This window comes from Salvelinus sp. IW2-2015, linkage group LG13 (genome assembly GCF_002910315.2).
Source record: "Salvelinus sp. IW2-2015 linkage group LG13, ASM291031v2, whole genome shotgun sequence".
Taxonomy (NCBI): Eukaryota; Metazoa; Chordata; class Actinopteri; order Salmoniformes; family Salmonidae; genus Salvelinus; species Salvelinus sp. IW2-2015.
In genome coordinates this window covers 45,711,363-45,725,887 of record NC_036853.1, presented here as the reverse complement: position 1 = coordinate 45,725,887, position 14,525 = coordinate 45,711,363, and the positions used below count along the sequence as shown (strand labels likewise).

Sequence of the window (14,525 nt, the reverse complement as noted above, 5' to 3'; positions counted from 1 at the left end):
CATTCAGCGGGTATTCAGTACATTAGTGTAGATCCGGGAAAACAGCCATCAAAACAGCTGCATGATGAGTTCACACAGTCTCTCAAAACAAAAGTGAATTTCTCTCAGCTTGCCGTGCTGTGCAGGAGCACCAAGTCTGGGACCAAAAGGCTCCTGAACAGCTTATACCCCCAAGCCATAAGACTGATCAATAGTTCATCAAATGGCTACCCGGACTATTTGCACCGACCCATTTAATTTTTTTTGCACTGACTCTATGCACACTCACTGGGCTCACACATACTACACCGACTCCAATGCGCGCGCATGTGCACACGCATACACACGYTTACAAACACAAAACATATCACATCTGCAAATTGACGCTACACGCATACACCAACACACTCACACAGACACACTTTCACACGCCCTGCTGCTACTCTGTTTATTATCGAACCTGATTGCCTGGTCAATTTTAACCCTAACTACATGTACCTATTACCTCAATCACCTCAACTACTTAGTACACTAGCACACTGACTCAGTACCGGTACTCCTTGTATAAAGCCTCGTTCTTGTTATTTTATTGTGTTACTAATTCCTTTTTTTAATTCATTTGTGCAAATTTGCGTACTTTTTAACTCCGCATTGTTAGGAAAGGGCTCGTAAGTAAGCATTTAACAGTAAAGTCTACACTTGCTGTAACAAAATGTAATTTGATCTCTCTTTGACCCGGCGATCCACCAACCACTTCCGCTTYGCGCATCATTGTGCATTTTGTATACAATCGCCACCGGAGGCATAAAACAGCGCTATCAACAGCTGGGCTTAAGGGAAATGGTACTTTAAAACTTTAGACAAACTGAATCATTTCAGCCAGCTTAACAATGTGGCGCGGTGTGCTTCACTCTACATAATCATATGGTCTTAAAAAGGGGAGGGAACTAACTAAAAGCACTAAACAACTGCCATTTACTAAAACTGCATCAACAGACCAGGGGGGCATTAACGTTTTAAAACGGCATAGATATTTAAAACTATAGCTTGATGACACTGTGTAATAAAATAAGAATCCTATTCTAGATTCTCTGGCCCAAGGAAAAACTAAAAGAATGGCTGCATTCATCTGGAGTGAGGGGGAGAGGGGAGAACGCAGCGAGATACAGAGTGAAAGCGAGAGAGTCTTTAATGAACGAAAGGCGAGTGATGCAATGAAAACATGCCTGATGGGATTTTTCCATTTTTTTCTGGCAGAATTTACCCCATTAATTCCAGTTGAGGAAGCCTATTGGGACATGCCCAGGCAGCTACCATTGTCACAGAGTGCAGTGTTATTTCAAAAGGCCTCAGAGCGGGCCTGCGAGAAGCGCCACCTGGTTTAATATCACGTTATAATTTAAGACCTTTTCCCTCCCGGCCCTCCGGTGCCATGCCCCGCTCCTCTGATAATAGTGGGCGCGATGTACCGTCTGTTTTCCCCTTATCGCAAAATGTTTATGAAGCCCCCTGAGATAGTTGCCCACTGACACCGACTGTACTCAATGCGCYGCGGTAAACGGTTCCCGCGGAAAGGTCTTTTTTTTGGAGACAGATAAGGCACTTTGAAATATAGGCCTGCTCTCGTTTCTCCAATAGGCTGCCGTGCTGACATTTACAAAGGTTGATTCTTTTTTTCAATCAATTTTTATTGTCTTCGGAGATTAGAGATTAGAGTGGCGTTTAGGCCTATAAAAGGCATTATGTTTGTTGAGAGTTATGACAGGAAGGTTGGGACAGTATGGGAGTTTAAATGCATGTTTGGGCAGCATTTTCTATCCTAAGCTTTTCAACCCTAAGAGGCAACCATGGCACTTAGGCCTAAACATGTCAGTGTCTGCATCTGTATAACACTGGATTTGAACCCAGTGCCATTAAGCTGCTGTCTCTGGTCATGCTACCGTAATTCTGATGTTTCCTGTCTTTGGTCTTTACATTGGCAGCTTGACAGTGAACATGACGGACGGGGAATTCAAAAGGAGCATCTTCATCTCCCGCCGTTTGATTTTAAGTGGCTGTCTCTCAACACATGAAACCTCAGGATTCGTTAAGCCAAGGACTGTTTCACTTTGACATTCAGTCAGTTACGCTTTGAGAGCCAATGCATYATATAGAGATGCTTTAAAATAAACAGCCAGCTAAGCCTTTTGTCGGTTACCCCTTTCACTGCAGTAAAACTCCATTTTGATTGGGGCTATGATCGGAAAACAACGACTTCACATTCAGGTGAACATGCTACAGGGAACTGTAGGTCTTTTCAAAGTAACAGGGGAACACACGCCAAGMTAGAGAACTGAAAAACAAAATGGCTTCTAGGCCCAAGTTTCAACAATCGAAATATCCCAGTAAACTTCACTAAGATCAATTTGATTCTTTTCTTTTCCGTCAAATGTGTGACAAACATGTAGTTACAGCAGTCTTGTCGGCAGAATCTCTGTGCAATCCTTAGCAACTTGTGTAGAGTCATAATTTACAGTAGTTTACATAAAAAGAAAACAAAATGTCACCAACCATTATTAGCCACGGGTCTCAATTGCCTAGATTAGCATGACAAGAGTTAACTCACAATCGAGCACACCATCTGCACGCGGCACCTTCACAGGTTTCTAAAAAAGACTTACTGGACAGAGAGAAACAACAAACTTTAACTGGGGAAAGTGTGCTTTTCATTTAGCACCCTACAATCAACTTTGCCCCGCTGCACATTCCTGGTCCTGTCGCCCCAGCAACGGCGCTCAAGCAAAGACCATTACAAGTCATGTGGCTCTTTTGAGTGTGCTGAAGAAGTCACACTTCTGACTTGAGCTTCTGTGTATAGAATTTAAAAAAATAGAAGGGACCGGGCCTGGGTGTTTGGGTTYAATCAATCTCCCATGAAGCTTTGGTGGTGCAAACATGGCTGGAATAGTGAACGCAGCCAAACATGAAAAGACAAAACCATTCGCCACATACCTCCCCTATCTGGCATCACTGAGGGTCGGCCCTACCTCGCTCTCGACAGGAAGGGCAATGGGGGGACAATTTGGGGAAGAGAGGTGGGAGGAAGGCCAAATTTGAAGAGGGGAAAACACAAGCTCACAGAACTTTGTCATTCCACGTCAAACTAGTTAATTTGCCTCCACAAACAGCTATTTCAGCACACCGGCTGCCTCCAGTTTGAAGTGAAAGGGCAACGCATACATTATCCAATGAGCAAAGGGCAATGCATACATTATCCAACGAGCATCTGGACAGAAGAGGCGATTCCACTGGGGCTGTTGAGATTCCTTACGTTTTTCCWACATAAATGCAAACACACCGCATGAAGGCCTACACCTTTGGTAACCTATCCTACTAGTATATTTTAAGCCTGGAGACTTTTATTAATATGCATTTGCACCTCTTTTTCCCCCTGTTAAGTGAATCAGTGCAAATTCAATTATCACATCTTGGTTTTTCACCTCGGTTCACAAAGTAGGCTAACGAACTTAAAGACATGACTTCAATAGTGCTGTCAAAGCAGCATTTAAACTAGCAGTTCCTGGAGGAGAAACACAATGAGAGAGAGAGTCTGGTCGAACTAGCTCTTTACGTCAAAGGCCGAAATACAAGGTATTAGGAGTTCTAACAGAAAGACATGCTTAATTGATCACAGATAACCCTTCCATGGCCTCATAATCGGCAGTCAATCCTTTAGCGCAAGCACCAAGTCTAATTGATCTACTTTGAGAACGGTCTCCATCGATTCACTGATGGCGCCGACAGAGATGGTCGCCTCGCTTCGAGTTCTTAGGAAACTATGCACTATTTAGTTTTTTTTWATGTATTATTTCTTACATTGTTGCCACAAGCATTTCACTACACTCACATTAACATCTGCTAACCAGGTGTATGTGACAAATACAATTTGATTTGAACAATGTACCAGTACAAGACTTATTGGGCCTAGGCCTATAGCCTACCTCGCCACTAATTAAGCACAGTCCATGACAAACAACATCCTCCACCCCTCCCTCTTCCCTAAGCAACAGCGGCAGCATTAGTGGCTTTTTTACAGGGACGTCGGTGAAAAGCATTTATAGTGCACTGCAGAGTGAAGACCATTAAGAGTCGATCTCAATTTAGATTCACAGAGAGAAYGGAATGTCGTGGTTTTTGTCCCAAATTAATACCACTCACCACCTCGACCACCCCACAACAATAACTTCTACTAGTGATGGTTGGGGGGGGGTGTACAGTTACATATTGGGATATCTTCTTTTTTTTTCTTCGATATATCATATTGACAATATCCCAATATAGTTTTGAGCTAGTTGGCTAGCAAAACTCCAGTATTTTTCATTCATAGCTTTTAAAATAGGGAGCCAATTTGTTTTTAGAACTTTGATTTCCATGACTGATCAAAACCTGTTTCCTCATGGCTCTCTCTTGCCCCTCTGCAGCATACATGTGGTGAGCAATATGTTTGGAACATCGAATCGCAATAAAAAAATCACACTATAGATTCACAATATATATATATATATATAGAATCACGAGAAATACAATAAATACCGTATTGGCACCTAAGTATTGTGATAATGTCTTATCTTGAGGTCCCTGGCAATTCCCAGCCCTAACTTCTACGCCCAACCACAACAACCCCCCCTCTTACTAGAAGCCTCAACTAGCCTACTTTATAAAATAGGTCCATCTTGTTGTTCTTCTCTCTGTATCACGACCTCAGGCTCCAGTTGTTTGTTCCTTTTTCCAACTAAAGGTTTATTAAATCAAGGAACTAGATTCCATGCCTGGCCCTGGAAACATCAATCAGGTTAGCGGGCATACCTAGCTGGCCTTAAGTGTGTCAGGCCCCCATTAGCTCGATAACCCCAACAGCAGTGTCTGAGCACACACGAGGACAGAATTAGCCTGGACTGCACACAAAATCTCACCAGGGCTCCACATAGCCCCCAGCTCTAAACATGTTTGTGTGATGTGCAGAAGTAAATACAAGGGCCAGAGATCCAGAGGGGCCAGACGTTTGGCGGATAAAGCCGTCTACAGTCGGACAATAAGAACTGGATAGGGGGGGAAACATGTTGATTCCTATCTTAGAAGTAACAACTTTCTGGGTTTTGCTCATCTTATCTTGGCCTAAAAATGGCAGAATTACTGCTGTTAGCAAAAGCAAACCCTGAATCGGGTCAAAAAATATATTGAAAGCTGAAGTTACATAAATTAATTTCCACCTCTGTTCACTGAACTAAATTAAGCTTGTAACTAAATAGAAAGTTAAAGATTTAGGCTTAAGGAGAAAAACTAAGGGCCAAAATTGTATCTTCTTGGCAGTAAAATGAGAGGTAAGGGAGTCAAATGGGCACTAAAGACCTTTTCATTTGCACATTCCTCATCACTACCCCTCCATTCTCAAACCCAGGGGTTCAAGAGGATAAAGGGAATAAATAAAGCATGCATAAGGAGAACATGAGATTCCAAAAGGCATTTAATTTAACCAGCCACAGATGTTAGCCAGCCTTCCCTTACTAGCCCCCTCATAAAAACCTTTCCAGAGCTTAAGGTGTGTGTGGCTTCTGGCATGTACCCTTTGGTTTTAGCACTTTTTCATTTGTTTTCTTCTCTTCTCAACCCTTGTTTTCCTACTTGTCGGAAAGCACTAGGTGCAGCTGCATGACTTGGTGAAAGCGATGCTGGGTGTGCACCCTTTGTTTTACATTGATTTCTTGTAGAGCATAATCCTCACATGGTAACCTCACACCCCCCTCTGCTCAGACCAACCCCCCAAACCATCCTTCAGTCAATGCATGAATTCCCAGGAGGCACACCGTTGCCTTGGGCATATTTGGTTTGCTACCAGCTATGGCTGTGATCCCTAACAATGGGGCTGAATAGCAGGACAATCCTATCATTGCCACTTCTGATAAATCACTCTGAAGGCCATGGAGGTCGAGGACAGGGGAGGAAGAGCAGGTCAGGAGCTCCCGGTGACCTGCATCCAATACATTCAGGAGTGGGATTTCAAACAAGAAGTGGGTGTCCTTCACGGAAACAAGAACACTTCTGAGACTCGGCCTAAGATCCACAGCCCCAAGCCGAGGGCAGAGTCTCAACTAACAAACCACAGAGCAGAAATCTCTGTTGCCTAAATATAAGGCACTTTGTTTCAAAACGTCAACTCCCTAAAGAGTGCACTGTGTGTGAGAAAGTTTCTACAAATGTTGACGAGCGGGACCGAAGCCATTTTTAAACCAATCTCAGATGAGTTTCAAATTGCATTTCAGGAATCAAAAAGTCTCCCTCCAGTTCGCTCTGTTTACATTTTCCCTCAGTGTTTTTGAACAAAAGAGGTAGAATTATCTACAAGCAACAATCTGACAACTACCCCAGAGAACAATCACACTAAGACTGGACAGGCACAATAGCTGACAGATGGTCCTTAAGGAGCAATGCTTCATGCCGGCTCATCCCGTCATGCTAATGTACCAGCAAAGAAAGTGTGATTTCCCCACAGGTTCACGGAAGGCCCTAATTTACTCCGCTTAATAAAGTGTATGTCTCCACCTGAATCTAAATTAACATTCTCTCATCAATATCTCATTGAGTTACTTTAAAATCTGTAAATTACATTTCCAGAGACTTTGCATTGAACTTCCAGACTTAGGGGATAGACTACATATATGCTAAAAACTTGATGTTTATTCATCAAGTTTCACCGGCCCATTTGTACATTAAATATGTAAGTGCCATGCAGGAAATACATTTAAAGGAGAAAAACTCACATTAGCCACCCAGATGTATGGGTAAACTATGTTTAAAATGAAAGGGCAGCAAGCCAGGTCTGACACACCCCAAAATGGGTGACAGTAGCTTTTTGTGGCAAAAACGTTTGAATTCCGACTGCGTTGATTTTCTTAAACCCTTGGCACAGGTTCTTTAACGTTCCGGGAGCAAGCTGGGAAAAAAATATCATTACTTTCCTTGTAGACCACAAAGAGCCAGTCAAGTGCATTTCACAGAACACACAAAAAAATGTAGATTTGCAACTGAAGCCAGACTATGACAATCAACAGAAAATAACTCTCTCATATACAAAACAAGTTCCATCTCATGTGGGAATTAGCCAGCATCGCAAAACCCGTTGCATATGACTCGTTTTTCAACATTGAAACAAAAAATGCCGTGTTTAGGTCTGTGGGAAAGGTGAGAGTAGTGGGTAAAATCACTAAGCAATCCTCTTAATTCCACGGCAACTAGTTGGATGTCTATGCACGTCTAGAACACAGCTGCTCCAGCTTTCCTTGCCATCAATTCTCTTTCCCTCAGACAGAAAAATGAAAGGAATCAGGAAGCTTAGCGGTTCTCCAGGAAGGCAACCCTCACCTGCCATTCCATTTGCCCCACCACTGATATTTCAGGGGGGGGGGGGGGGGGGGGGGGGCATGGGCAGACAAGCATAGTCTGCACAGATACATGCGGATGTCACCCCTTTTCACATCCCAGTCCATTAAAAATCATGCATGCCCATTTGGTTGCCTTAAATAATAATATGTATAAACCAAGAATGGGCCTTCACAAGGGCAATTATGGTAATGACAAGAGGGGGGAAAAAGTGAGAAACTCACCAGTCTCTTCATCAATGGTGAATTATTCCCGTAGACCAAGCCGTCCCGTATTGAGTAGGCGTATTTCTCCGTCTCTTCCTTTGTCTTCGTCTGAGCCGTTACTTTTCATTACGGGATGGCCGGAATGAAGGGCGTCCTCTTTTATAAATCCTTATCCACAAACGAGGGGGAACCACGGGCGATACAGATTCTCGTTTACGTCCAGCTACAATTTCCACCTCATAAAGTCACTTGTCGACCGATAAAGACATGGAATTCCTTTCCTTGGCTTTCGCCGTGAGATTGTACACCTGCTGTTTCTCGTATCCAGATTCTGCAGGAGGCGTACCGCGCCACTGAGGTTTGTCCACTCGACGTTGCCGTCCCCGTTATCGTGAGGCTGTTACCGTACCTGACTGACAGCCCGACATCCGGGTCGTGAGCCTCCAGTCCACATAACCACAGTGCCGATCGGGAGGTCCTCCCTCACTTTCCGCGTAAATTGACAGGCATGAATTTGGAGGGGAATTTGTCATGACGTCCTCAAAGAACGACCTTTAGGGCAACACTGTAGACACGAGTTGAGGTTATTAACAGCCTGATCACACGCAGCAATCTTCAGAATGTTAAACCAGGTGCACCTCCGATCCGAGCTGCTTTTTCAACCGTTCACTACTCCAGTCAGCTCGTCAATGGCAAACTGGTCAGTGTCGGCCACAATCGAATACCTGATTACTCCGTTATCTCCCTGGTCCTTATCGGTGGAATCCACCTGGACGATTTCAGTCCCCACTRGTGTGTTTTCACTTATTTCCACCGAATAGGAGTCTTGCAGGAACTGCGGACTGTTATCGTTAGCATCCAAGATCTTAACATCTAAAAGACGCGAGGAGGACTTCTGCGGTATTCCCAGATCGTAGACTGTGACGTTCAGTGTGTAGTGGTCCGTTGTTTCCCTGTCCAGTGGAGTGTGAACCAAAAGCCAACCGGTGTTCATGTCTACAATGAAACGACTCTCTGTATCTCCTCCTGAAATAACGTACACCAGTTTTCCGTTAAAACCACTGTCTGTGTCGGAGGCGCTTAGAAGGACTACCCTAGCCCCAACCGGAAGGTCCTCTTTGACCTCAATGACACTGGGGAAGGACTCTGCAAACTGAGGGGAGTAGCGGTTAACCGAATGGATGTCCATTAAGTTATCGTCAGGCTCAGTTGCGGTGTGGATCTTAGTGCCATGAAGAAGCTTTTCTGCCAACATAGTAGCAACCCCAGTGTCGACGCACTTCAATTGGACAGGCTTACGAGCTGTGATGACAGTGATGTTCATAATCATTGGTTCAGTCTCATGCTCTCCATCACTGGCTCTGATCTGTAAACTATGGAAGGACACTTTACCTGCCTCCCCCTCGCTCAGTGTTCGTTTCAAAGAAAGCACCCCCGAGTTGGAGTTCAACTCAAAGAGATCAAGTTCATTCCCAGCTTTTATGTCGTACCGCACTAGCTGCAATTCGTCCGCGTCAATTGCAGATACCGTCGTTATCTGCTCTCCCACGCCATGGTCTCTAGGCACCGTGACTTCACAGTCGACATTTTCGAATAGAGGCTCATTGTCATTCAGGTTATTCAGTGTGACAGTAACTGTTGCCTCCAMCTCCCGTCGGAAAGGGGAACCCCAGTCTGAAGCCCTAATTTTGAGATTGTAAATCCTTGGCATCAGCTCGTAATCCAGCTCTTCTGAGGTACCGATGACACCGGAGAAGTAGTCGATGACAAAGGGCTGCGGGCTCACGTTGGCAATGCTGTAGGTCACATACCCGTTCTCGCCACTGTCTAGATCAGTGGCTTTCACTGCTAACACGTTGGACCCTACGGGTACATTCTCATCAACGGTGGCCTTGTAAGAGGTCTGTTGGAACTCAGGAGCATTATTGTTAACATCTATAATGTCAATGATAACCTTGGTCGCTGCCTTTTTGTCACTGGTAATAACTTCTAGTTCAAATTTTGGGGCATAATCCGCGTAGATGGGTCCAGTTGTGGTGATTAAGCCAGTGTCTGGATTAATAGCAAAACGATTCTTCTCTGTCTTATATCTGAAAGCATACTTCAACTGTGGATACTTTGGCAAGGCAGTTACCATAGCGACGGGTGTATGGAGAGGGGCAAACTCACTGAGATTGACCCTATAAACAGCATGTTCAAATTTAGGGGGGCCCACTTTAAACTGAGGGGATGTTACATGTACCACTTTCGCTGAAGAAAACTGTGGGGGGCTTCCTTTGTCCTTGGCCTGTAATGTGAGGTTGTATCCGAAAGGCTCGGTGTCCCAATCTACATCCTTGACCGCTTTGATTTTGTACTCCTTGCTCCCGGGACTAGTTCTCATGGCCTTAAACTGCTGTAGGGGGTCGCCCGCCACCACGCTCAACGACGCGATCTCCCCGTTTGGTCCCTGGTCGTTGTCCTCGACGGTCACTATGGCGTAGGTGGGGTCGCGGTCGGCGCCCGAGGGCGCCAGGGTGACGGCGGTGATGACAGGCGCGTGCTCGTTGGCCTGCTCCACCCTCACCGTCAGCYTGGCCATGCTACTGAAGCCGCTGCTCCCGTACAGCTTCATGCCTCGGTCCACSGCCAGGATCTCCAGGTCATACAGCTTGGTCTCAGAGTGATCCAGCTTGCCCGTCAGCGTCACCACCCCGCTTGTGGGGTGGACGGCGAACATATCTGTCCACTCCCGGAAGCTGTAGTAGTACTCCCCGTTCGTCCCGATGTCGGCRTCCGTGGCGGTGACCTTGGCCACGCTGGTCCGTATGGCTGTGTTCTCGAGCAGCGAGACGCTGTAGGAGGTGGGAGAGAACAGAGGCCTCAGGTCGTTGGTGTCCTGGACCTGGACCTGGACTCGGGCGCGAGCCTCCACGTTGGTGCCCCTCTCCACAGCTTTGACAGTGAGCAAGTAGTGGTCTTTGACCTCCCGGTTCAGAATGGCAGTGCTGCCTCCTTTGGTCCGTATTCTCAGGAAACTAAAGTCTCCCAGGATGTAGTCCTCTGCTTTGAAAAGGTTCTCATTGTCTCCTGACACTATTTTGTACCGTATCTCCCAGGTGGGGTCTGTGATGTAGATGCCCATCTTGGCATGACTCTCCAAGTAGGTCTTAGCAGCAGAGTTCTCGTATATGGTKGCATTGTAAACAGAGTGAGTGAACTGCAGGGCCAATGCCTTCTCCGTCCTTTGGTTCCCTGTGCAGCCGCAGAGGAGCTGCAGGAGCAGCATGAGCAGTGAAGTCAAGTATTTCCCCATTTTCGTACCGTGTTCTCTACCAAACCACCTGGAGACACACAAAACAGAAGGTCAGAATCAAGCGAAAAAAATAAACATCAAATTAAACATTTCATAGATTTTTCAGAAAATCTCAATAGGGATGGATCAGTGCTTTAATTTAAGAGCGTCATAAAATATATGTCTTTGTGCTAACAAGCAAAAGGGCTAAATGTTGAACCTTCCTAAGAGAATTGTGGTTTTAAAGTGGCACGGTGAAAGTCTGCTCTTAATAYCTGCTCGACAAAGGTCTCTAACCTTACTCCTCTCTTTACTGTGAGCCTCACTGAGCTCATTTAAACGGCATGACAAACGATGGTCAGGCTGACAAATGGGTGTTATGTGACCGAGGGGGAGAGGGAGAAAAGACATAGGACAAATAACTTCTTTCTCTTAGCCGACATTCCTCTTACTATTTCAGCAACAGGTTTAACAGAAAAGATACACTACGTAAATCCTGTTCGAGAGCACTATTCAGAGAGGAGTCTCTTCACATCAGAACATATACTCATTTCATTCAGTGCTCTACGCACAAATGATGACGGAGGTCATTGGTAATGACAAAATAGTTGAACGGCATTMAATTCTCACTTATTCCATTGCAGGTCAAGCGAAAAACGGGCTTCAACGCTATAATAAGCACATTTCACAATTCCTTCCATCTTCTAAATTGCACATCTTTGAAATTCTTTGATCTACATGACATTATGCAAATAGCTCAAGCAGACACATTGCACGAAGAAAGGGTTGGAAATGGCGGAAAAGCGGTACTGTCCTCGCATAACTAGACATGCAAACGGACTCAAAATACACGGTCTAATACGAAAGGAAGTGACATTCAGGCATACAGGTTTGTGCTCCTATTGGATTTCACGTGTATATTATAAGTCCATCGTTATGCCTGGAAATAGTGTATGATGAAGACAACTGAATTCTAGCACTAAAAGCCGTGTCTATACTGACTCTGGGGCCTTAGTTCCTGAGCTTGGCTATTTTCTGTTTAGGCTGTGCTAAAATAAACACTGCCCTGCTCTTTGGGCTTTTAAAGGGTTGCCATCAGGAAAAGCACTGGAGAATGTTAAAACATCCCAGGCCGGACTATTGACTGACACTGGTGTCCAGCTGTCTTAGATCTGTTCAAAACACATGTTGAATGTATGTTTGCAATAGACTATATATATATATATATATGTTTTATGGGGCTAGTAGCATAATGCAGGCATGGGAACTTTCAACAACAAAAAAGTATGCCATGAGCCTATGTTTTTCCCCCCTGGGGATTAGGCTAACTATTCATGCCTCCGGTGTAGGGCTTTATGCCACAGTCATGTCAGGTTAGTAAGCAAACTTTAGTAAAATAAATACATGTACAATATTTTTTTTAACTAAGTCTGCATACACATCCAGGATTTTTCAACTGTTGAACTAGGCTAATCGTGGCGAATCATAAAGAAGGGGGGAAAAATGATATTTACATGTTTTATAGAATAATGATTTTTTTTTGCTGAATTCATATTCTTGGAAGGTGGCAAAAGGCAAAAACTAAACAGCTTCATAAAATCATTGCTTTCTGTCTGTTGTTTAATTGTCCAACCCATCCCCCCAACGGTCCCCATTTCTATTCATTTCACGTAGACACGGCAGCATTGCCCGAGCCAGATGTATGGATTGTTTAAAGAAATGGCAACAATACCCGAACCGCCAACACTACACAATGTGTAAAACAATTCCCACAAGTATACAAAAGGCGTAGAACAGTGACCAACTTCCATAGTCTCTAATTTCGATAGTAGCCTATTTATTAATACATTTCCTAAAAACTTTAAAATGTTCAACTTCACTGGGGGAAAGAAAGGGATCTGATTTCAGTCCACTGCTCGAGCGCCACTTATAGAGAACTAGTCCGGTCGGACTATCTCAACTTTTAACTCCGATTCACAAACCACAAAGACAACTTGCTTATACACAGGAAAAGTTCTAAAACAAATGCATCACATTACATACCTATTGCCTCATTAACGGCGTGGATTTGGCGGTTTTTCATGTAGTTTGTAAGGTACGAACGTCTGCATGGTAACTACGTGGACTTCCCTCTCCGCGACTCTATCCACTTTCCACTTCTTCTCGTGCTGCCTTTCTTCCACACTGAATTCCCCTAGTATCTCTCCGCGTTGCGCACGCCCGGATCTACTTTGCTGGCATGAAGATAAAACAACCAGCTCGCTCCCCCGCTTCAAGAATCGAGATAACGGTTAACTTTGATCGGCTCTATTCCCTAGTCTAATTTCAATTATTTATTCCTTCCCAGGCTATAATAGGAAAATCATAAAAAATGGTATTTCGTATGGAAAAATCATGCCAATACCTATGCACTATTATCCTTTTTGATTGCATTTTCCATGAATCCATAAAATGAACATGACAATTTACCCCCCCAATGTAGGCAATGTTTTACCACATTTACGCACGGTGCCAATAGTGTTTGAGGTAATCCAAGCAAGTTAAAATTGTTACTTGGGTGTAGGTTTGATTCAAAATTTTCCCGCATGGGTGAATGGTAGTCCCTATTAATGTAAACAATTGCCTATACAGTACCATAGCCTACAACGTTTTATTATGAGCCTATGGAGAGGGGAAGTGATTTCCTATTTACAACCTTCAATTCATTCCGATGTGTGCAACGAGAGTGCACATTTACACGCCTAGTATTCAAGAAGTATCTTCACGTTGGAATATTCGTTGTAATAAATGTGCAATAATATCTTATTCCCAAATTCGTGCGCATGGGAGTGTGACCGATATGCGATTGATGGCGCTCTCTCACTACTTATTGTTCAGGCTATTTTCTCTCCAAAGCGCTGCGCTCTGGACGGCACATGCTGCTGCTTACCCACAACTTTATTGTGTGTGTGTGTGTGTGTGTGTGTGTGTGTGTGTGTGTGTGTGTGTTTTTTATGGTGTGTAATGTGTGATTCCATGTTGACTTGGCTCTCTTTGCGGGGTGGGGTGCATGGGGTGGGGCAGGAGTGGCATGGGTCCTGATCTGAGGGGGTCCTAAATTGGGGTGTGGGCATGGGTTGATGATTGGGGGGGGGGTGTGTATGGTCCCAGGGGGGTCCTGGAGGTTTCTTGGAGGGTGTCTCGTGCTGGTCTGGTGGGGTGTCTATTGATCTGTTGTCTCACTGTGTTGAAGTGTTGGGGCTTCGTTTGAGAGCGGATGTCCTTGTAGGAGTCCGGGCAAGGTGGGCACTGCTGCCTTGTAGTAGGTGGACCGTGGTCATAGGAGGCTGTTCAAGTCCAGGGGTGGGTGTGGGCCCAGAGAAACATTTGGTTTTGAGGCACAGTCCCCGGGGAAATGCCTTGGCTTTACCCGCTGTATGTTAGCAGGGTGGAAGTCTTTTCGTGGTAGCCAGGGTGGAGTGACCACTTGTGCGTTGGGGAAAGTAGCAGAGCTTTTCAATCAACTCCCTTCCGTGCTGTGGCCACCTTTCCTGCTGTGCTCTCAGGGTCGTTTGTGCTGGTGTGTTATTATTTCATGTGGCTGAGGTGAGGCCTAGTTTGGTCCTCAGCACAGAAGGTTAGGGCGCGCTGGGTGTTTGGACACTTCTCCC

At 44.9% G+C, this 14,525-nt stretch overlaps 1 protein-coding gene across 1 annotated transcript in view; it reads right to left on the bottom strand.

The window, feature by feature from the left end:
- LOC111971278 (protocadherin Fat 1-like) overlaps nucleotides 1–13,050 on the bottom strand; it is a 98,244-nt gene extending 85,194 nt beyond the window's left edge. Inside the window, 6 exon segments of the mRNA XM_070446014.1 lie at nucleotides 7,620–7,824; nucleotides 7,826–7,923; nucleotides 7,926–8,112; nucleotides 8,114–8,187; nucleotides 8,190–10,924; nucleotides 12,919–13,050. Coding sequence (XP_070302115.1) covers nucleotides 7,620–7,824; nucleotides 7,826–7,923; nucleotides 7,926–8,112; nucleotides 8,114–8,187; nucleotides 8,190–10,896 — 3,271 coding nt within the window. The 5' untranslated portion in view covers nucleotides 10,897–10,924; nucleotides 12,919–13,050.
- Nucleotides 13,051–14,525: the final 1,475 nt, after the last annotated feature.